Source organism: Bubalus kerabau, chromosome 1 (assembly GCF_029407905.1).
Source record: "Bubalus kerabau isolate K-KA32 ecotype Philippines breed swamp buffalo chromosome 1, PCC_UOA_SB_1v2, whole genome shotgun sequence".
Classification (NCBI taxonomy): Eukaryota; Metazoa; Chordata; class Mammalia; order Artiodactyla; family Bovidae; genus Bubalus; species Bubalus kerabau.
Window position 1 is genome coordinate 46,291,621 of NC_073624.1, and position 23,289 is coordinate 46,314,909.

Consider the following 23,289-nt stretch of genomic DNA (forward strand, 5'->3'; position numbering starts at 1 on the left):
CCATGCCTTTCAAGGTTGGGGAGTTGTGAACAATCATGTGTGTTAATTGCAAGAGTATGGATAAACCTGTCAGACAAGCTAGAATGCCATCAGAGGGGTTAAAATAGAAATATTCCTTTATTGTTCAGGAGACTTATTAACTAAAGCCATAAGCTGATATTTTCCAGAGAAAGGTGGTCGGGGATAGCCCCCTGTTAATGTCAGAAGAGTTGGTGAAAGGCACAAAATAGTAAGACAGACAGATTCTGGTTTTGGAGTAGATGCTCGAGCAGATTCAGGGGGTCCCTCGAGGCCTGATCTGCCTTTGCCTGTCAGGTCTCTTCCGCATGACCTTTGTCATAGGTGGGATCTCCCGTGGTGGCTCCCAGCACTCAGTTCTTTTCCTTTTCCTTTTCCTTTTTTTCCTTCCTTTCCTGCAGCTTGACACCTCTTTGTGTCAGGTCATTTTTGAGGCTCTGGGACAATCTGGGTGAATCAAACATGATCCCTCTTCTCAGGCAACTCCTAATGTAGACACCTGAACGGAAAGTCATGACCCAAAATAAGCAAGTGATGTGTGTCTTGGATCTGATCAGGCTTGGGTGGTGGTTCCGGGAAGAATCAATTTTAAATCAGCCAGTTGAGTTAGTTTGGAAGAGTGGGCTGGCAATGGGGGTGACCAGCTCTGTCCTAGTTTTAGCATTGAAAGTCCTGTGTTCTGGAAACTGCCTCAGGCCGAGCAGGACAGCTGCTTCCCCTGGAGCCGTGCTGGTGAGGAACAGGAACAGGGAATGACTTTCTATGTGAATGTCATGATTTGCATGAGACATGAGTTGCTCAGGGCTGGTGCTGGAAAGGCTGATGAACCAGGCCACTCATGGTGGAATGCAAACATATGGTCATGTGACTCAGTTATAGCCAATGGGATGTAAGTTGGAAGTGTCTAGTGCAACTTTGGGGAAAGATCCTTACCTGGCAGAGGATATCCTTCTTTGCTTCTTCCTCCACTGTCCAACTGCAGGAATGCATATGTGATGGATGGAGCTTGAATTGCTTTCTTGGCCCACAAGATAGAAGAAAGGTATTGGGGATGCCCCAGTAGCAAAACGGCGTGAACTGAGGATTCTGATGTCATCATAGGGCCCCTCCACCAGCCCTCAACAGCCTTCCTCTGACGACTTTTTAAAAATTATTTGTATTTTATTTGTCTCTGTCGGGTCTTAGTTGTGGCACGTGGGCTCAGTAGTTGCAGCACATGGGCTTAGTTGCTCCGTGGCATGTGGAATCTTTAGTTCCCTGATCATGTCCCCCACGTTGATCAGAAGACCCTTAACCACTGGACCACCTGGGAAGTCCCTTGATGGCTTTTATGTGAAAAAGAAATAAACTTGCTCTCTTACTTTAAGGTCCTGTTACGCTCTTCAATTCTCTTTTGACACAGCTGGACTCAACGCAAACTGGGACATTGTTGCAGAGTGGAAGGGGTGGTGGCCGCAAGGGGGTCTGGGGTGGCACAAGTCAGGGTGATGACGGGGTCCCAGGGTGGACCTGGGCTGCAATGTGGAGTCAGCAGAGGGTCCCTGGGGAGAAGATGGTGCAGAAGTCTGAAGGCTGCTATGAGGCCCTGAAGTTACCTGGGAGCTGGAACACAGAGGAAGAGGGAGGGAGCATTTGGTAGAGGCCACGGCTGAGGTAGGCACAGGGTCTGGCATCTCCAGAAGAGGCAGCCCTGTGATGGGTGGAAATATCATGGTCAGAAAGGACACAGGAACCAGAAAAGCCCAAATACACATGCCCCACAGCTCCTGTGAAAGTGGGGTCCCTGGGCAGGAGCCATGGCTCTGTCCATGAGAGCCAAGGGTGCAGGGAAGTTGGTTCACAGTGGGACCCTGAGGACACTGTGGAAGGCCCAGGACAGGGTTTAAGGGGCTTTGTATATTGGGTGCTGGGACAGAAGGAGGATGGCTGGAGGAGGCTGGGTGTAACCCCCAATCTCCTGAGACCAAGGTCTGGGCAGGCCTGAGGGGCTCTGTCAGGCTCCTGCCATTGGAGAAGTTCCTGGATTCCTCTTCAGGTCATCTCAGAGAGAATCTGATGTCGTCCATCAGACAGACACTGGTTCTAATCCCAGTCCTGCTGCATTTTGGTTGGGTGACCAGTTAGCCTCAGTTTCCTTGCCTATAAAATTGGAAGGAAGGCATTAGCTCTGCAAGGAGCATGGAACCAGCTAGGTGGGCATCAGTGTGTACACAGGGGCTGGGGGTGGAGATGGGGTGCTTGGCATGCTTGCTGACAGCAGCCATGCCTGAGCATGGACAAAGCTGGGTCCACAGTTTCTGCCTTCACCTGCAGATGGATTTTATCTTTCTTTTTTTTAAACTGAAGTGTGGCTCAGACAGTGAAGAACCTGCCTGCAATGCCAGAGATCTGAGTTCGATCCCTGTGTTGGGAAGATCCACTGGAGAAGGGAGTGGCAACCCACTCCAGTATTCTTGCCTGGAGAATTCCATGGGCAGAGGAGCCTGGCAGGCTACAGTCCATGGAGTTGGAAAGAGTTGGACATGACTGAGAGACTAACACTTTCACTTTTCACTTTCATAGCTAATTTGCAATGTTGTTAATTTCTGCTGTATAGTAAACTCAGGTATATACCCATAGACAGTCTTTTTAATATTCTTTTCCATTATGGTTTATTCCAGGGGATTGGATATAGTTCCCTGTAGAGTGCAGTACAGTAGGACCTCGTTATTTATCTATTCTACACGTAAGAGTTTGCAAGTTCTGCTAACCCCAAGCTCCCAATCCATGCCTCCTCTTCCCCCCTCCGCCTTGGCAGCTTTGCGTCTATTCTCTATGTCTAGGAGTCTGTTTCTGTTTCATAGATAGGTTCATTTGTGTCATATTTTAGAGTCCATATAAGTGATATATATGACTTACCACCTCATATAAGTGATATATATGAAATACCACATGATAGTCCCATGTGGTATTTGTCTTCCTTGGATTTTTCTTTATATGCATGGATTCATGAGTTTGGGGACAGGAAATATATGCATGTGGTATAAAAGGGTCTACAGCAAAAAGCAGCCTTCCTCTCCCTTCCTGAGCCGGCTTTCCTGCCTGGGAGAATCTGCATCCCTCGTTTCCTGAGAAGCTTCCAGAACTATTCTAGCCTTAATAAATCTCGGCTATTATCCTTATCTTTGTGGTGCTCATGTTTGTCACTCTCACCCGCAGTCAGAAGACTTGCTCTAGGGGAGAGGGGAGATGGGCTTCTTGAGGGCCCACTCCAGGGGTCACCAGGTGAGAGACTCACGCCCTCCTGCTCTTCAGTCCTCCTGACATCCCCGCAGGAACACCCACCCCTCATTCTACAGCCGTGGACAGGGAAGCACAGGCGGGCAGGTCACTCAGCTTCCAGGAGCCTCGAATCTGGTCTTGTTCTTCTCGGCCACACTGGCTCCTGCCTCCTGCTCAGAAGGGAGTCGGCCTGATTGTCTCTCAGGGTCTTCAACTCTGTTTTCTCTGCTGACAGAAACTTCTGCAGAACTGCTCTTTTTATTCCTCGTCCTGCTAACCCCATTCCCTGTGGTGAAAGAGGTGGCAGCTCACAGGAAAACCTTCCCCGAGGCAGAGAGTTTAGAATCAAGAGACAGCAGAGTTGCTTCTTCGGACACTGGATGGAATGTCACGGGGTCCCTAGGCCTGTGACACTGGGAATAGGTGGACATGCACCTTCCCGAACAGGGGGTCTGTAACTGCTTGGTATTAAAAAAAAGAAAAAGCCTGGAACTGATTCTCTCTGCCAAAGAAAGGAGGAGAAAGGGGATTACAAACCATGACTTGAGAGGCAGAGGAAGGTTCTAGAATGTTCAATAAGTGGCCAATTTGATTGCAATTGTTTGCAAAGGCCCCCCAGATAGTCACCCCTGAATGCTAAACTGAGTCAGGGGCTTATTGGAAGGCCGGTGAGAAAGGGTGTCTGAGGTAGTTGGGGTGTCTCATTCCATGGCTGGGGTACACCTAAAGGGTCGGGTTTGAGTGAGGCCTGGGTGTTAGTGGACATGTGTGTGACTGGACGAAGGTGTCAGAGGCTTGAGGTGGCCTGTGAGATGGGGTGGGGGTGGCATGAGAGGGAAAAGAAGGGACCTTGTCCCCATGGGCTCTTGTGTGCAGCGCGGCACCTATTTGAGAGTGAGAGACGGCATGTGTGTGACTGTACACGCGCGCCTGCTGCCGCAACACCCACAGTGGCCCCCCCGACCCCCCCATACCCCGGCCGCCCCCAGCGGAGGAGGGAGATCTTTATCTGGCCCCTGGTGCTGCAGGAGTTTCAGGCTTTCTAACCAGTCAGATCTCCCCCGCCTTCCCACCCCCAGGCCTTACCCCCTCCATCCTCTGCACAGGAAGTGGGCTGGCCCTGGGGTTTTAGTCTCTGCCTGCTCGGCCTGTCAGCCGTCTACTACCTGGGCCGAGGGAGCCGGAGCCCGGCCCTGGGGAGATGGCTGCGGTCCCAGCAGCGGAGAGAAGCAGAGAGAGCGCGTCCCAGCTCCATGTCCCAGCCAGGTAAAACCCACCCTGCCCTGGCCCTGCCTGGCCTGGTCCCCAGGTAGCCAAAGCCTCCCTCCTGACCCCTGCCACCAGCCATGGGGCTGGAGATGAAGGTCACGGGGATTTCTTTCAGCTCTGACTCAGACCCACCAGAAGTTTCTGCCTGATCTGCCATCTCTCAGCCCTTGCCCCCAAGCTTATCTTAGAATCCCCCAGGGATGGGGCAGGCCCTGTTCCCATGGCTCTGGCTTCAGGTTCTAGTCTTTCCCTCCCTCCCAACTCTCCCTGTGGGAGACCGGGAGCTACACTGGGATGATGGGCTTTCCCAGGCCCTTTGCTGGGTCCCCCAACCGAGAGGAGTGGAGAAGGAGGTTCGAGCCTGGGAAGGGGAAGGCTGGCTGAGACTGAGATGTGCTGGGTGCCCAGAGAGGGTGTGGGGTGTGGGTGGGAGAGATGTAGTCTGCACCGGGGAGGTGCCCCTGTGTAAAGAGCGCCTCAGGAGGCTGTCGGGTGAGGGAAAAGGAGAGGGACCCCTCTGAAACCTGGCTATGAAGTGGGTGTTCTGGGAGGTTTCTGGGAGCCCTGGGCTGGAGGCCAGACTCCTGAGCTTGAGTTCATCTTTGTTGTCCCTTACTTGTATGTGTGACCCAGCAGGTCAGGAGGGTCTCCAGGTACCCCCAAACGGGGCAGGACTCCCTTCGGGTCAGGATCTCCCTCCACTCCTGGGGGCCGAGGCCTCCCACCCTGAACTGTGTTTGGAACACCTAAGGGTTAGAGCCACCCCCAAGGGTCCCCTTTCTTCCCCCAAAGCCAGCATCCCACACCCAGCTGGGGCGATGCTCCCAAACTTAAACAGCAAGAGGGAGTCCTAGTGTGGGAGATGAGGGATTGGCCAGAGAAGCCGAGGGGAGATGGAGCCCCTGCTTCAAAGGTCAGGTGGGATGTGACTCGGACTACCGAGCCCCTGCTTCAAACCCTCCCCCAGCCCCTCGGTACCCCACATGCCACGATATTAGCCCTGGCAGAACCTCAGGCTATACTGACTGGGTTCAAATCCCAACCCCAGCCCAAGAGGCTTACAAGGGCCTTAGTTTCCTCATCTGAGAAAAGGAGTCATAACAGTACCTACTCATAGGGTTGCTGTGAGCTTTGAATGAGGTAATATCTGAAAGTGCTAAGGACAATGCTGGGCAGAGTGAGGGCTGAGCATTAGTCATCATGACCACTAGCATCACGACCACCATCACCGTCACCATCATCATTTACTCCATCGCCGCCACCATCGCCATCAACTCCATCATTATCACCATCACCATCATCATTATCCTCCTCTAACTTGACATCAGATAACCTGCGTTAGAGTCCAGTTCCTTGGGCAGCTCTGACAGTCTTGACACCTATCAAATGGGGATAACAACACACATTCCCAGGGCGAGGTGGGGACCTAATAAGTCTGTGAGTGTGCTCGGCTGTGCGGTCACGAAGGGCAGGGCACAGGTGCGTGGATGTGTGTGAGAATCCAGGATGGAGCCAGCTGGGGACTCAGAGATCCCACTTGCCCTCTCTGAGGCTGGGCCTCATCATTCCTCTGCGAGCTTGAGCAGGTTTCTTAATTGACCTGAGACTCTCTCTCCTCCTCTACAGGAGGGGGCAGCCTCAGAGACAGTTGGGAGTCCTCCTCACCCCATCCTCCTTGCTCTTTGCCCTCTCGGGGTTCCGCTGCACCCTTTTGGCTATGGGTGGCGGGAACTCATTCTCGATGATGCGTCTTCTCCTGCCCGACTCACACAGGCTGGGGCTGTGGTTTGGCCCTGACCTTCTTGTGATATTGCACACCTTTGCCTCTACCCTTCTCCTCTTACACAGAGGCTCTGTGCCAGATCCTGTCCTGGGCCTAGGGTGACCCTGCTGGTGGAGGTCTATCCCTAGGCAACTCCCTCTGGGGGGCTCCAGGGCCATGATCCACAAAGAGAGGGCACCAGGGGCTTGTTGGAGCTGCTTTCCTGTGCTCCCAGCCTCTGGGGTCCCAGCCCTGTGCTCTGTGCTATCTCGGGTTGGAGGATCCAAAGAAAGAGGCAAATAGCCCCATCCTGGGAGCGTTGCCCTGAGGAGACAGTGGGCCAGGCAAGGAGGTGCCCCCAGGTACCTCTCTGGGCCCTTCTCCACAACCAGGTCAGATGCTCTCTGCCCCTGCCAGGGTTTGACTCCCCAGGGAGGGGAAGCTGTGGGCCGTACCTCTGGGACAGAGTCTGGGTGGGGCAGAATGATGGGAGGGAATGGGCCTCAGGGTGCAGTCCGGGGGTGGAAATCCAGCTCTGCTTCTTCTGCGATGTGACCTTGGGTGGGCTCATGGCTTACAGCCTTGGCCTCCTCATCTGAGTAAAGAGAAAATACACACTCCCAGCCCCTGCTGCTGGCAGATTAGATGAGCTGCTGCTGCTGCTGCTAAGTCACTTCAGTTGTGTCCGACTCTGTGTGACCCCATAGATAGCAGCCCACCAGCCTTCCCCATCCCTGGGATTCTCCAGGCAAGAACACTGGGAGTGGGCCTCTATTTCCTTCTCCAATGCATGAAAGTGAAAAGCGAAAGTGAAGTCGCTCAGTCGTGTCCGACTCTTAGCGACCCCATGGACTGAAGCCTACCAGGCCCCTCCGTCCATGGGATTTTCCAGGCAAGAGTACTGGAGTGGGATGCCATTGCCTTCTCCATTAGATGAGCTGGTGCACAAGAAACCCTAGCACAGCGTGAGGGCTTAGTTCCCATCCCCGACTGCACTCACCTCCTCTAGAACTGCTATGAGGTATTGTTATGAGGTGATCAGCACGATTTACTGGGCTCCAAGCAGTGTTCCTTGGCTCTGGTTTCACAGCTGCCTCTTATGAGCTGTGCAACCTTGAGTAATTTGTTTCACCTCTCTGCACCTCAGTTTCTCATCTGAAAATGGGAATAATGAGTGTATATCCAGTAGATACCCTGATCGCCATGGTTAAAGGTTTAATTAAAATAGAGACTGGCATAGAGGAATCTCTTGGCAAATGGTTTTGGTGTGGTTAAGGGGGTAGCTGGCTAGAGAGGAGGTGGGTTCTAATTCTAGCTCTGTGCTAGCCTCTCTACGTGGATGTAAGCAGGTCTTTCCTCTTTCTGGGCCTTATTTTCCCCAACTTTTGAACAAGGTTGGACATGCTAGAGAGTCCTTTCAGCAATGACAACATGGGTCCCTGAATCTTGAAAGGAAAGGAAAGAGCATGTGTGGGGCAGAGGGACTCGCAGGTACAAAATCCTTGAGGCTGGCATGGTGGGGAGCTGATGGGTGCACCTTGGGAGGGCAGAGCCCAGCCTGTCTCTTGGGTAGGGGAGGAGGTGGCTGGCTGCTCACTCATGCTCTCTCCCCTTCTTCCTCCATCCAGGGCTCCCTTCCCCAGCCCCCGCCCGTGGATGTGATGGCGGCTCCGGCTCTGTCCTGCTGTCTGTCCCTCCTCATCCTCCTCTTGCTGCTGACCATCCCTCAGACATCTACAGCAGTGAACGGTGAGGACCCTGGCATCTGGAGAGCTGGGCTTTCCCTCAGGAGGGAGGCTGAGGCCCTTTTAGAACTTGTTCTGAGACCCCTTCTTGGCAGAAGCCCCATCAGCAGGGGCAGGAGGTGGGGGAGGGACCAATGAGACGAGGGACCGGGTATCTACCTTCTCCCTCGACCATCCTGTCTACACTGCATCCACGGGCCTCTCCGAATCCCTGGAAGACAATGTGTTCTTGTCCCTGCCCTGCCTCGACCAGTCTGGGGGTCCTTGCGGGCTGTGGGACTCAGTTTTGTCCTCTCTGAAGTGGACCCACTAACCCTTTCTCTGCCCACCAGCACTGAGCATCTCCTCACCTGGTAGGAACAGGAGTGGCGGGGGAACCCTTGAAGGCCATGGGTGCCCTACAGCCAGTCCCACACGCCACATCTTCACGGCATATGCTTCCAACATCACATGCTTCTATAACTCGAGAGCCAACGTCTCCTGCGTCTGGAGCCATGATGAGGGCCTGCGGGCCACCACCTGCTGCTTGCACAGCCGTCAGCCTCAGAGGTGCGTGTGGGGTTGACGGGCAAATGTACAGAATTGCAGGGTGCTGAGATCTTGTCATCCTGACTTTTAGACTCTTGAAATCTTACTAACAGCTCTCAGACTCCAAGAACTCTGCACTTTGAGAATTTTGGGCTAATAAGACCCACAGACTGCTGGTGTCACAGGAGTCTGGAAGAACTGAGGGGTCAGATATTTAGACTCCTGGAGCCTGAGTTGCAGTGGGTTGTGCGGTCCGGGCTGCAGTAGCAGGGCTGGGCATGAGCCAGACTAGGTAGTTTGGGGACACTGGGCCGCTCGCCTGATATGCTGAGGATGGACTCGATGTTAGAGGCAAGGAGGACCGAATGGGGTTCCCCAAAGTGTTTGAGTAACCTGGGATTTTGTGAGATGCCTAGGGCAGCTGTGGGGACAGGGGACTGGGGAGAGGCTGGGGGAATGAACTTGCCCGCTGGGAAGGAACCAGTGAAGGGTCACTGATCCAAACATCCTGCTGGTAGCAGCCAGCAGGGTGGCTTTGACCTTGGCTCCCAGGTGGGTGGTGATTCTAAGGGGCTCTGGAGGGCCTGTCAAGGATAGTCTGCACCCTATGGGGAGAATTTGGAGGGCTTTAGGTGGAAAGGGCCATGTGCCCTGAACGGATTTGTTTCTGGATCACTTTAGCTGCCCTGGGGCTTGACTGAGATGAGGAGGGAGGGAGAGATGCTCACAAGGGAAGCAGGGCAGGTGGGGTTGGCATAAAGCCTGGGCTTAGAACAGTAATGCTGCATGGGGACCCTCCTGAGGCCAGCTCTGAGGGGGTCCCTCTTTTTCTTCAAAGAGAGCTGCTTTTTCCTACAAAACAGTGGAACCACACCTGTGAGCTGCAGCCAGTGAGGCCAGGATCCTGGGCATGCAACCTGGTCCTGGGACATTCTCCAGAAGTGAGTAGTCAGAGCTGGGAGGGGCAGCCGGGGTGGGGGGAGGTGCAGAGGAGCATCTTTCTGGTGGAGGTGCCAGCACACCCAGTGGTCAGGGGCTGCAGCAGAGTGGGCTTCCTGGGCTGGGGAGGCAGGAGGAAGGAGGCAGCATCCAGGGAGAGCAGATGACTGACCCAGGGGTGGAGGGATCCAAGGTTATTGAGGTATCAGCCACTCAGCTCTGCTCCTGCCTACTGTCTGCTTTTAAAAATTAAGGTTTATTGGCACACAGCCACACCCGTTTGCTCTCTTGTTTTTTTATGGCTGATTTTGCAGGACAGCAACAATGACAACACTGAATAGTCGTGATAGAGATCACATGACCTGCAGCGTCAAAAATATTAACTATCTGACCCTTTTCATAAAGTTTGCTGAGCCGTGCCTTAGATGGAGGATCTCAGGGAGAGGGTCCAGCTTATTACAGCCGTGGTTTCCCTTGCCATCCACATCCCAGCAGCCTCTCCATCCCCATACCAGCTACTGGCAGTTACATCCCCAGCCTCCTTCCCTTGCAGGCTCAGAAACTGACCGTAGTGGATGTCATGAAATTGACGGTGATGTGCTCTGAAGGCGGGAAGTGGAGGAGGATGATGACCCAGGCTATCAAGCCCTTTGATTACAGTGAGTGAGGACTCCAGGTAGAGCTGGTGTGGGGTGGGCAGCCACCTCCCTCCCTGTCTCTCTCTCTAGTTTCTACTCTCTCCCCATCAACTTCCACATCCCCATCTGAGCAACTCACTACCCACTGAACTTGGGGTGAAGTCCCGGACACTTACCCTAGTGTTCAAGGCCACTTGGCCTGGCTTCCTTCTCCAGATGCCTCCTCTTGTGTCTTATATACCTGCCACACCAAGGGCCAGCTCTCCAGGCTCAACTTGCCCTTCCATGCCTCTAAATACTCACACACCATGGACCCACTGCTTGAAAGGCTCTTGTCACCCCGAAAATTGCCACTCACGCTTGAATTTCAGTGAGGAGTCATCTCCTCCAGGAGGCCTTCCCAGACTCCTGGGGCCCTTGGTACCTCCTCTTTCAAGGTGTTTACATTCTGGGTCTTTGCTGCCTGAGGGTCTGTCTCCCTCATTGGGCTGTGAGTTTCCTGAGGGCAGAGCTTCTGCCCTCCTTACATCTCTGTTCTGAATACTCAGCATCAGGGCTGACCTGGGTGGTGCTGGGGGAAGGTTGGTGAATGACTAAGTGGCTTCCCCCACCTCTAGCCTATCCCCCCTTCCATCTCCAACCTTGGAGGTCATCTCTAGGAAAGAGATGGAAGCATAGAGTGAGATCCAGGGTTCTAAACGCAACCCTACTTTAACTGAGTGTAATCTGACTGGCAGGTCATTTAACATGTCTGAGCCTCACTTTCCTCACCTGTAAAGTGGGGATAACCAGTTACCTGCTGCCTATAGTTGCTGTAGGGCTTCTGTGATGGCTCAGAGGTAAGGAATCCACCTGCAATGCAGCAGACGTGGGTTTGATTCCTGGATCAGGAAAATCCTCTGGAAAAGGAAATGGCAATTCACTCCAGTACTCTTGCCTGGGACATTCCACTGACAGAGGAACCTGGTGGACTACAGTCCATGGGGTCGAAAAGAGACACGACTTAGTGACTAAAGAACAACCACAACACCATGGTTGCTTAGGAATCTATAAGCCAAGACACAGAAATATCACAATAAACATTTGCTTATTATTATTTGTGGAGTTCTATAGAATCTCAGAAGTATAAAAATTTAGATCAATTGAACTTCAGAATCATACAATCTTATTATCATACAAGATTGCTGAAGTAGAATTAAATTAAATAAATGCGATGATCCAGGTAAATCTCTGATCAAATCTGAGTGCAGAGAAAGGCTGCCTTGATTCATTCATTCTGCAGATATCTAATCAAGTGCCCACCACGTGCTGGGTAACGTTCCAGGCACCAAGGATACTCCAGAGATCAAGTCCTTGCCCTCAGAGAGCTCAGTCTGGTGGGGCAGACAGAAAACGAATAAAGAATCAGAAGTAGATATTTAATATATCAGATGATGATAAGTACTAGGGAGAAAAATGACAAGCGATGGGGACAGAGAGTGGTGGGTGGTTGGGGCAAGCTTCTCTGAATGGTGATATTTGAGCAGGGACATGCTGATCCCTGGGAAAAGAGAGCACCAGGAGGGAGGAACAGCAGGTACAAAGGTGGAGGTGGGAGCTCGGCATGTGGCATCCCCCAAGTTTGTTCTCTCTGCCTTTGTCTCTCTCCTGTCTCCAGTTCGTCTGGTTCCACCCCACTCACTCCAGGTCGTCCACATGGAGACCCATAGGTGCAACATAACCTGGACCGTCTCCCAGGTATCCCACTACATCCAAAACGATGTGGAGTTTGAGGCCCGGACTAGGTCTGAGGGCCATAGCTGGGAGGTGAGTACCTGGCTCCGTCCCATCTGCCCTAACTCCTCCCTGTCCTGGTCACCCTATCCATCCTTCATCTCAGCAAAGCCACAGAAGCCCCTAATCAACCCCTGCTGCTCCTTGGAACTGCCCCCCCACACCATCCCTCTGATGTCCCCTGACACCCCAGGGGTCCTGCCGGTGGCAATTTCTAGGCAAGATTTACAGGCAGCAGACTCCCCCTCTGAAGATTTCAGAGGCCCTGGGCAGCCACTGTGCCCTCTTCAAATCCAGTGTGGTCTAAGCCACAGAGGTTGATCACTTATTCATTCACTTACCCATTCCTTTATTTGCTCATTTACTCAACAAACATTCCCTGAGTACCTACTATGTGCTGGATTCTGGGGAGAGAATGAAGGGAGAGCCTGACAAGCTGCTTCTGAAGAAACTCACATGGGGGATAGGAACCAACTCTGCGATGTTTTTACATACTTTCATGAAATTTCTGGAGAAGGTGATGGTACCCTACTCCAGTACTCTTGCCTGGAAAATCCCATGGATGGAGGAGCCTGGTAGGCTGCAATCCATGGGGTCGCGAAGAGTTGGACACGACTGAGCGACTTCACTTTCACTTTTCACTTTCATGCATTGGAGAAGGAAATGGCAACCCACTCCAATGTTCTTGCCTGGAGAATCCCAGGGACGGGGGAGCCTGATGGGCTGCCATCTATGGGGTCGCACAGAGTCGGACACAACTGAAAAGACAGCAGCAGCAGCAGCAGCATGAAATTTCATTGTGATAACACAGTTGAGAAGGCCTGGGAGAGGCTCCTTCAGACTCATGTGACCAGTCCTTTCTGAGATCTGGGGCTCAAGTAGGAGCTGATTATTTGAGGATCTGTGGAGGGTCTTCCAGGCAGAGGAAAAAACCATTGCAAAGGCAAGACACGGCCTGTGTGTCTGGCATACTGAAGAAAAAAGCAAAAAGGGTGACACCAAGCAGGGAGAGGTCTATGGGAAACCCCTCTTTATGGCTGAGTGGAGAAGAGACTGCTGCAGAGCACAGGGGTGCAGGGAGCAGGGAAGGAGGGAGACCTTGGACGGGGTTCAGAGGTCGTGGGAGCTCAGACCTGCAGGAGGAAGGAGTGGAGGGAAGAGGGAAGGGTCCAGAATAGGTTCTGGAGGTGGAGCCAGCTGATTGACAGATGGTTTTGGATACTGGAGTTGAGAGAGGGGGAGGAGTTCAGGAAGACCCTGATTCCTAGGGCCCCTGCAAGTGGCTAGTTGGGGAGCCTTTCTGTAGGAGGGGGGACAGTGCAGGGTGGATGGCTAGAAGGGATAAAGGAAGGCACTGCTTTGCTCATACTCTCAGCCAGTCCTGCCACAGGAAGTGAGGGGGCAATGCAGACCCCTCTGTTCTGACAGCCCTGTCTCTGCCCCAGGACGCCCAGCTATTGACCCTCAGGCAGAACCAGCAATGGATCTCCCTGGAGAATCTCGCTCCAGGCATGGAATATGAGCTTCAGGTGCGGGCCAAGCCCCGGCTAGGCAGCCATGAGGTTTGGAGCCACTGGAGCCAGCCCCTGGCCTTCAGGACGGTCCCTGCAGGTACTTATGGGGAGCAGAGGTGGGGATGCAGCCTGGGAAGGAGGCAGGGACTGGCGGGGCAGTCTTGGGGTATGTGTACAGCACCCATTGATCATCTTTAGCTCACTGGATGTGACCTGTAGGGTGGGAAATGTAGGCAAGTTTTGCAGATGGGAACAGGGATTTGATGTTGGGGTGGGACTTCTCAGAGGCTTTGTGAGTTAGTGGGGAGGCTCTTTCCTTTTTCTCCACCATTTAACCTCAAGCTTTTGGTTTCTGCCAAGGTCTGGGGTGGGCTGTTTTCACCTGTTAGCCTTTTTATTCGTCTATGAAGTGGGTACCATGGTACCACGGCAGGGCTGCTGTGATGAAGGCATGCGATGCCCCATGTCGGCCAGGTACACAGCAGCTCTGCTGGACCAGCTGGGACCCTATAAAGGCCTTGGGTCAGTGGTCATCCTGTCCCTCAGCACCACGTTATGGGTGGGGGATGCTGGAGTGACTCGGGGCAGGGCACACTTCTTTAACCCCTCCTCTTCTCCTCTTTCTACTCCTCGGGCAGAAACCAAGAAGAAGATCCCACCTCTCCCTTGGTTGAACCACATCTTCTTGGGAGTTGGCAGTTTCTTTGGTCTTGTCCTCTTGGTTTACTTTCTGGGCAGCTTCCGGTGCATCAGGCTATGGTAAGGAGAATGCTCCCTTCCCCGTCTTTCACGTTTCGGTATGACATCCCCCATGGCCAGGTCAGCTTCTGGGCTGAGCCCCGTGTTCTGACACTCCAATGCTCCCTCTGCCATCCCAAGGGTCCTCCCTGCCTACCATCTGGCCTTTCCTCCCAAAGAGGGAGGCCTAAGGGACCAGCCCAAGAGGAGAGGCACAGGGAGAACCCCATGGGAGCTCTGCCCCGAGCATTAGGTTCAGGAGTTGAGTATGTATATGTATACGAGCCAGCTGCCTGTGGTGGGGGATGGAGTGTCATTATGGGTCTGACCATTCATTTGTTCTTTCCTTTATTTTCCGAGTCCCAGCTCAGAACCAGGTATGGTGCTGAGTGCTGGGAACGTAAGCACAGCCACAGGCATGGCATCACATTTTCATGGACTCACTGTCGCATGGGGAATGGCAGATATTTATCATGCAGGTTTATAATGACATGAGATTAGGGTGGTGAAGGAAAGAAGGTGCTAGATGTACTAGAAGTAGACAACAGGAAGGGCAGCCTCAGCTCAGGGGTGACCAGGGTAAGCATTTCCGAGGAGGTGATGATGGCATTGAAATCTGGAGGAGGAGCAAACCAGGCAGGGAAGGGTCAGGAGCTCATCCATTCCAGGCAGAGGAAAAGCTTGTGCAAAGACCTTGGGTGGGAACAAGGGAGGAGCATTCCAGGAACAGAGAGTATAGGAAAGTGGGTGTGGTCAGAGACCAGAAGGAAGTCTGGGATCTGAGCCTGGACTTCTGGGCAGCAGCAAGGTTTCCTGGGGTCTTGAGACATACATCTTGAAGTGGATGCACACAGACACTGGGGCACTCAGCTTGGCAAGCAGTGCATGGGCTGGTATTCAGCTTCCAATCAGCATCGGTCCTCCCCCTTAAAAAAAAAAAGAAAAACCCAGGCACCCTTGGGCAGTGCACAACTTGAACCACCGTCCACGCCAGCCTTGATTAGGAGGCCCATGGTCTGGCCTCTCTCCTACCCGCCTCCTCGTGGTTCACTCTGCTCCAGTCACCCTCACGTCCTTCTGCTCTTTGTCTCCACAGAACAAACAGTATACTTGCACACTTGGTTTATTGACTGGCTCCCCATTAGAATGTCAGCTTCTTAAGAGCAGGGACCTCCTCTGTTGACTCTTCTTGTGTTCCCAGCGCCCAGCACAATACCCTCCCTTACTGGGCATGCAATCAACATTGACAAAATAATGTGTGTGGTGAGGCTCTGTGCCCTGCGCTCAGAGCTGCGGGACTGATGGCAGGGCACTGTGGGACCCTTTCCCTTCTCACCCTTCTTTCTTCCCTCCTCTCCCCTCTGTAGGCTGAAGAATATTCTCAAGTGTCACATCCCAGACCCCTCGGAGTTTTTTTCCCAACTGAGCTCTGAGCATGGAGGAGATTTCCAGGTAGGAGTCTGGCGAAGGAGGACAGGGCAGGCAGTTGACGCAGGCTGGCCAGAGGGTGGGCTGGGCTGTGGACAGGGTGGGGAGGAGGTGCAGAACAGCGGGTTTTGCACTTTGGGTGAAGAAATGTAAAGTCAGCTGCCTCGTGGGTATGTGTGTGCACAGTCGTGTTGGACTCTTTGCAACCCCATGGGCTGTAGCCAGCCTGGCTCATCCGTCCATGGGATTCTCCAGGCAAGAATACTGGAGTGGGTGGCCATGAACTCCTCCAGGGGATCTTCCTGACCCAGGGATCAAACCCAAGTCACTTGCATCTCCTGCACTGGCAGGCAGATTCTTTAACAACTTCACTACCTGGGAAGCCCTGGACCCCTTTCCCCAGTTCTGGCACAGTTCTCCGGCTGAATGGTAGTGTACATCTGAGTGAGCCAGCCTACCTGGGCTCTAATTCTGGCTCCGCCACTTCCTGGCTGTGTGGCCTGGGGCAAGTTATAGAACCTGTGTCTCAGTTTCCTCACCTGTAAAATGTGTGGGTGGGTAAGGTGAGATAATATTAATATGCTTACAATCCCAAGGACATAGCCCAGCACACAGTTAATGCTCACAAAACCCTCACTGGAATTACCCGCACTGGGCTGCTGTTGGAGCAGGATTCACCAGGTCCAAGTTCTCAACCCTCTCTCTTGTGCAGATCTGCTCTGAGGGGCTAGTGCTTTCCCTGCTCTTGAAAAATCCTCCCAGCCAGTCTCCATGATTTATCACAAACACTAGCAAGGCCTTTAGGCATTTCTAGTTACAAAACAGATTCATTTTAAAAGTGCACCCCTGTATGTCGGAACGCTCTGAATGCCATGCAGAGTTCAGTTGTCTCCCTCAGCCCACACGTGCTTCAGGAAGCTTCCAGTGGGGAGGGGGGAGTGGTGGGCCAATTATACCACCCCACCCCATACTCTAGGCTCCCTGGATTGGTGTTGGTGGAGGGGGGTGAGGCGGGAGTGGACAGAGGTTGAGAGAAATGCCCAGAGGCTGGAAAGCCATGCTGGAGCAGACCTGTCACAATCTGGCTTTGGCGTTCTCTATCGGGGCTGATCAGGGCCCCTTCTGGAAGTCTCTGGAAAACTCCCAGGTCTGGTCACATCTTGCCTGCAGTGCTCTTTATGTGGGGTTATGCTGCTGCTGCTGCTGCTGCTGCTGAGTCACTTCAGTCATGTCCGACTCTGTGCGACCCCATAGACGGCAGCCCACCAGGCTCTCCGTCCCTGGGATTCTCCAGGCAAGAACACTGGAGTGGGTTGCCATTTCCTTCTCCAATGCAGGAAAGTGAAAAGTGAAAGGGAAGTCGCTCAGTCGTGTCCAACCCTCAGCGACCCCATCTCCTTAAAACGCTTCCTTTAGTCTGAAAAGTAGTGATCTCCTCACCAACAAAGGTATTCAAGCCAGCCTTGGCTGACTATGTGTTGGTCACATGGCAGAAGGGATTCCTGGTGGGATGCTGGACTAGATGCAGCCTCAGACCTCTTCCAGCTTGAGGTCCTTCTGAGTCAATGGGCTTGGGACATTTTGAGGCAGGACTGGGGTCCTTTCTAGAGAGCTGCATCTTCCCATGAGATCAACCCCAGGTCGAAATGCCTGGCCCAGTCCTTCTGTGTGTGGTGGGGGGTATCCTGAAAAGGCCCTGGGGATGCAGATGTGACTCGGGGCGACAGACAGCCGAGAGGGACCCCACCCTCTCCTCTGCATCTGGGTGACAGGCCAGCTCCTCTCTGTCTCTCTGCCCCAGAACCCCAAGCTCCAAGACCCCAGGGCCCACTGCCTGTGGGAGCTAGGAGTGCATGTGCCATTGTGTGTGATAAGGATGAATTTCTTCCTGTGTCGCACCACAATCCCCCCTCCCCTGCCCACGTCCACTTCAAGGCATTGTGGATGGAAGCCCAGGCCCCGGAAGTGGCTGACCACACAGCTCTGAGGCCCAGCACACCAGCGCAGGCCACAGGGCTGCCCTTTTCTTCTGGCCGCTGCTCAGCACTGCTGCCTGGCCCTGCCTTCCACTGCCTCTTGGAGGGTTGGAGCCCCACCCGGCCTGGCTCTTGCCCTCTCTCCAGCGCCTCTGTCCTTTGCCATCCTTAGTCGGCCGTCACTGTCCTTCTTTCTTGGCCTGTTCTCCTGTAACACGAACACCTGGTTTGGGGAAGAGGGTAGATGTTGTCGAGTGGTTCAGTCATTAATTCACCTGCAATATATCGACTGGGCCTCTGGATTCCCACGCTGGGCACAAGGGTGCAGGGGGACCCGTCACACCTGGCCCCTGTGCTCAGGGGGCCACAGTCCAGTTGCAGAGGGCTCCCAGGACAGAAGGCTGTTGGGGTTCTCAAGTACACCCTCCTGAAGCCCCATCACCCTGTCCTCAGGCAGGTACTGTCCCCTACACCTCTGCTGGGCATGTGCATGTTACCTGTGCCAGGAGTTTCCATCTTCATTTTCTTCTTTAACATCTCTTTGCCTGGCCAGAGTGAGGCAGTCAGGAAGGAGGCAGCTAACTATTACAGAACTGAGGCTCAAGAGGTGCAGTCACCTGCCCAGGGTCACACAGCTCATGAGTTCCAGGGCCAGGGCTGGAATTGGGTCTCCCTGCTCCTTGCCAGGGCTCTCCACACTCCAGAGCAACTGAGAAGTGCTTGCCTCTCTCAGTGGGTGGAGGGTGTGGGAGGCAGGGGCCAGGACCATTAGTTCCCCGCTGGAGATGGTTCCATGGCAGTGTGAGTGGGGAACCCGAAGCCCAGCTTTTCTACCTGCTGGCTGTGTGATCAGGGCCAGGACACAGGCTCTCTCTGGGCATTTGTATGGTGGTCGTGATGTACTCTCAGGGCTCTTTCTGCTTCGGCAGTGGTTGGTTGGTTGGTTCACACACTCACACTGGTCCCCACGAGTCATTCTGAGGATTCCACCTGTCACTGTGTCCCTGGGACCTGGAGCAGCGCTAGGTTCCCAATACTGCTGCTGCTGCTAAGTCACTTCAGTCGTGTCCGACTCTGTGCGATCCCAGAGATGGCAGCCCACCAGGCTCCCCCATCCCTCGGATTGTCCAGGCAAGAACACTAAGAGTGGGTTGCCATTTCCTTCTCCAATGCATGAAAGTAAAAGTGAAGCCGCTCAGTCATGTCCGACTCTTAGCAACCCCATGGACTGCAGCCTACCGGGCACCTCTGTCCATGGGATTTTCCAGGCAAGAGCATATACTAGCTGCTCAATAAGCAGTCAGGTATTGACCCAACACATCCCCTGGGCCCCTGAGGCTGGGAAGCAGGCACACCCACTGATGTGGAACATTCCCCAAACCAATGGGCAGAGTTTGTGTGTGTGTGCATGTGTGTGCTTTTGGGAGGTAGGGCAGCAGGGGTGGGGGTGGGGTGGGGGTGGGTTTGCAGTCAGGGAGGGCTTCCCAGAGGTGGCAGCCCTGAGTCTACTGCTAAAGAAGGAGGAGTTAGGGGTTATTGCTGAGTTTGGAAGGGACGGCCCCCTCATCCTCCCACTGTCCTTTCTCTTTACAGAAGTGGCTCTCTTCACCCTTCCCCTCGTCCTCCTTCAGCCGCAGTGGCCTGGACCCCGAGATCTCCCCTCTGGAGGTGTTGGACAGGGACGCCAAGGCCACACAGCTGCTCCTGCTGCAGCAGGACAAGGGCTCATCGTCCTCAGCTGAGACCAGTGGCCACTCGGTGACCAGCTGCTTCACCAACCAAGGCTACTTCTTCTTCCACCTCCCAGATGCCCTGGAGATTGAGGCCTGCCAGGTGTACTTCGCTTACGACCCCTGCACAGAGGAGCTTGATGAAGGTGGGCCCAGGGCCCCCGAGGGAGCTCTCCTTCCACCCCTGCCGACTCCACCAGGGGATGACGATGCCTACTGCACCTTCCCCCCCGGGGAAGACCTGTTACTCTTCTCTCCGAGTCTCCTCAGTGGCCCAGGTCCCCCGAACACTGCCCAGTGGGGCACTGGGGCTGGTGAAGAGAGGCTGGTCTCCAGCCCACAGGAGGGAGTCCCTGGAGACTGGACCCCCCAGCCCCTGGGGCCTCCTGCTCTGGAAGCCCCTGACCTGGTGGATCTGCAGTCACCCCCAGAGCATGAGCTGGGAGAAGCAAGAGAGAAGGTACCTGGCCCCAGTCCAAGGGAGGGGACCAGCTTCCCCTGGGCCAGCCCTCCCGGGCAAGGCCAAGTCAGGGCCCCCACTGTCTGCCTGACCCTGAACACTGATGCCTACTTATCCCTTCAAGAGCTCCAGGATCAGGACCCAGCTTACTTGGTATAGACAGACAGGCAGAGCTGGGAGGCAGGTGGCCATCCACTGCTGTGCCAGGCCTGCTTGAGGACTCTCTGTCCATGAAGCTTTTCCCCTGCTGAGACACGGTGTCCAGCAGCCTCTGGACATCCCTGCCCAGAGGGCCTCACCCAGCCCTGCACACTCAGCTGTTGATTTCCAAACCTCATTTGCTGCTCCCTGGTCCTACAGCCCAAGCCAAGAACTTTGGGGGTGGGGTCCTTTGACTCCCCCATTCCCTCATTCGTCGTGGAGTCCTGTGGGTTTTACCTCTGAACCATTTCTCCTCTCCAGCCCTGCAGCTACTTTTCAGGGAGAGTTTGTGGTTCTCCAGTGGTCTTCACCCTGGCTTACTCACTGGGCTTCCTGCCTTGATCACACCCTTCCCACCCACCCACCACAGGACAATCAGCGGAATCTTTCCAAAACATAAATGGAGCTATGCCGCTCCTCCTGGAGAAGGAAATGGCAACCCACTCCATTATTCTTGCCTGGAAAATCCCATGGACAGGGGAGCCTGGCGGGCTACAGTCCATGGGATTGCAAAGAGTTGGACACAACAGAGCAAATGACCATACATGAGCTGCTCCTAGTTTAAAATCCCACCATGGCTCACCACTGCCCTCAGTACAACTTCTTGGCCTACCCGTTGGTCCTCCAGCATCATGCTGGGACATTCCTGTCTAGAACCCTCCCAACAGTCCTACTCAAAGACCCCGATGCTGGGAAAGATTGAAGGCAGGAGGAGAAGGGGGCAACAGAGGATGAGATGGTGGGATGGCATCACTGACTCAACGGACATGAGTTTGAGCAAACTCCTGGAGATAGTGAAGGACAGAGGACCGTGGCATACTGCAGTCCATGGGGGTCTCAGGAGTCGGACATGACTGAGCGACTGAACAACAGTCCTGCAGAGCCACTCGGAACTCCTTCATTTCCCCACACCTTTGTACGTGTGATTTCCTGTTCCTGGGGGGCCATCTCCTCCCTCATCTGGCTGACAAACCCCCCTTATCCTTCAGGTGGCAGTTCTGCTTCCCTTGCAGGGAAACACTGCCTCCTTTCATGTGCCCAAACTCGAGATTCAGTGCTGGAGGGACAGGCTCTCAGGGACACAGGGTGGCGGGACAAAGTGTCTCTGTCACATCCCCTTTGGGATCTCTCGTGACCTCGGAATGCTTGCCTACAGCTGTGGCCCGTCTGTGCACAAATGCCCAGCAAAGGGGACGCTGGCTGGATCTTTCCACAATGGCAAGCCGCTGGAAAGTAAACCCCTCCAAGTGGCGGGTCCTGATGCTGTAGGAGGCCTCCCTCAGGCCCCTCTTGCTCCACCCTCCACTGGAGGGGTCTTTTCTGCAGCTCAAAGGCTGGCACACTGCCTCCAGATGGCAGTTCCATTCCCCGCCCTTGATAGAGTGGACTTTACATCCTATCATAGTCCCTGAGTGAATTAATAAACTATCTGGCATCACCATGCCTGGTCTCCCTGTGCCCTTGCTGCCTTCATGCAGGGTGGATATCATCGACCTCTCAGGGGCACCCCTGGCACTTTGACGTTTCTGAGGTCAAGCCTTGGAGAGGCAGGCAGTCCATATCCATTAGGTTCCGGCATGCCCGCCCCAGCAAGAGGCTCATCCCCTCACATGGCAGTCCTGCCCCACCACACACAGCGAGCCTCTTCCTTCTCGATGTTCCCACTACCCGTCCACTTCTCGTCCTTCTATCCCTGGCATTGATCACGCTTGTGATGACAAGAATTCTCCCGGAGGTGAGGGCCACAGGCGGTTCCCGCTAATCAGCCAAGGTGTGAAAGAGCACAGTGCCTGCATTTATAGGCCCTGCTTTCAACTGATTGGGCACCTGACACAAGCCCACCCATTAGTTCATCAGCAGCCTATGAGATGACTGAGAACAGAAGCTCTGACCAATCAGGAAGGCTGGACCTGAATTGGCCAATCAGGTTTCTCTCAGTCGGGTATTTGAATACAGAGCAGGCGGGGAGCCCCTGGGAGCAGGTGCCATGTGAACAGCGACTGGAGGGACGGAAAAGGCTAGAGGGGAGTTAGCAGAGGGTGTCTGGGCTCCTAGTACGGATACACCTGCTCCATAGGGGACTGCTGCCTTCACTCAGGATTCCTGTTGCTTTTATGTCCAAAATAAACTCCCCTTTTCCTGAGGACGTCTGAATCTTGGATACTTACCACAAAATAGCTTAATTACCTTCCTGTTTCTCTTCCTGCCTCTTGTCTCACAATGCTGTGTGTTCTGGACCATGAGTCATCTCAGTCCTGAGGAGAGCACCAGTCCCAGACTCAGTGCCTGCACCTGTGCTGTGTGTTCTGGGGCAAACTAGGAAATCTCTCTGCAAGTGATTTTCAACTTTGCAAAATTCTCCACAGGTTACATTTCTCAGGGCTTGATCATTGTGTGAGGTTATATATATATATATATATATATATATATATATATCTCACACGTGTATATATGTATATATTTTAATTATCTGTGTATATCATGTTTGTTACTGTTTACTTGGTATTTTTCTTTAAATCAGTTCAATTTTTGTTTAAATAGTTTTATTTAACGAAAAATCTTTATGTTGATTCTGTAAATTGAAAAACCAATATTCAGTATAAATAAAAGGCAAGGGCACAAAGTAAATATGGTAAAACAGAATGTTTCCATTTATTGCCTGCTGAAAATCTGCTCTCTTATTGTAAAGGGGAGATAAACAAGTGTTGGGAAGCTGATGAAGGCATATGAAAACCAAACAGAGACTTCTTTCTTGAGAAAATGCAGAAGGATTATAAATGGAATGTCTTTTTCACTAAAAGGAATCATACTTATCTTATTCTGTGTCCAGGCACCATTTGACATGGTCTTATGGAAAAATATTCCACTTGAATATGTAAGTGAAAATTGCTCAGTTGTGTCCAACTCTTTGCAACCAACCCCATGGACTGTAGTCCATAGAATTCTCCAGGCCAGAATACTGGAGTGAGTAGCTGTCCCCTTCTCCAGGGGATCTTCCAACCCAGCAGTCGAACCCAGATCTCCTGAAAATATAATTTTATTTTTTTCAGTATCCTTGATTCTGAAAAGTTGGCCAGGATCATGAATAGCAATGTTTGGCATTCATTAAGCTGCACTCAGGGCAGACATTGCTAATCAACCATATCAATAGTACTGGTGCTTGGCAGACACTCCTAGCTGACCACAGTCCTCCTTTCTCTGGTGCTTGGACACAGTCTTAGATTCTGTAGGGAGGTCCCAATTGATCATAGCTGGCACCTGGTGGTAGCTCTAGACCAGATAACTCCTCAGGTTTCTTCCACAACAGAA

General features: G+C 53.3%; 1 protein-coding gene across 1 annotated transcript; it reads left to right on the plus strand.

Annotated features, from left to right (window-relative positions):
* Nucleotides 1-4,452: 4,452 nt before the first annotated feature.
* On the plus strand, nt 4,453-22,375 carry IL2RB (interleukin 2 receptor subunit beta). The gene is made up of 10 exons (XM_055566178.1): nt 4,453-4,545; nt 7,939-8,059; nt 8,388-8,604; nt 9,422-9,524; nt 10,076-10,181; nt 11,818-11,966; nt 13,379-13,544; nt 14,086-14,206; nt 15,553-15,637; nt 19,183-22,375. Exons 2-10 carry the CDS (start codon nt 7,972-7,974, stop codon nt 19,936-19,938), a joined length of 1,791 nt encoding a protein of 596 aa, XP_055422153.1. The 5' UTR covers nt 4,453-4,545; nt 7,939-7,971; the 3' UTR covers nt 19,939-22,375.
* The last annotated feature ends 914 nt before the right edge of the window (nt 22,376-23,289 follow it).

Excerpts from the sequence above, each read along its gene's own strand:
- IL2RB (XM_055566178.1), top strand. The coding sequence starts at position 7,972 with ATGGCGGCTCCGGCTCTGTCCTGCTGTCTGTCCCTCCTCATCCTCCTC. Across the intron at positions 13,545-14,085 it reads CTTCAGGACGGTCCCTGCAG|AAACCAAGAAGAAGATCCCA; the intron begins GTACTTATGGGG and ends CTCCTCGGGCAG. Across the intron at positions 15,638-19,182 it reads AGCATGGAGGAGATTTCCAG|AAGTGGCTCTCTTCACCCTT; the intron begins GTAGGAGTCTGG and ends TTCTCTTTACAG.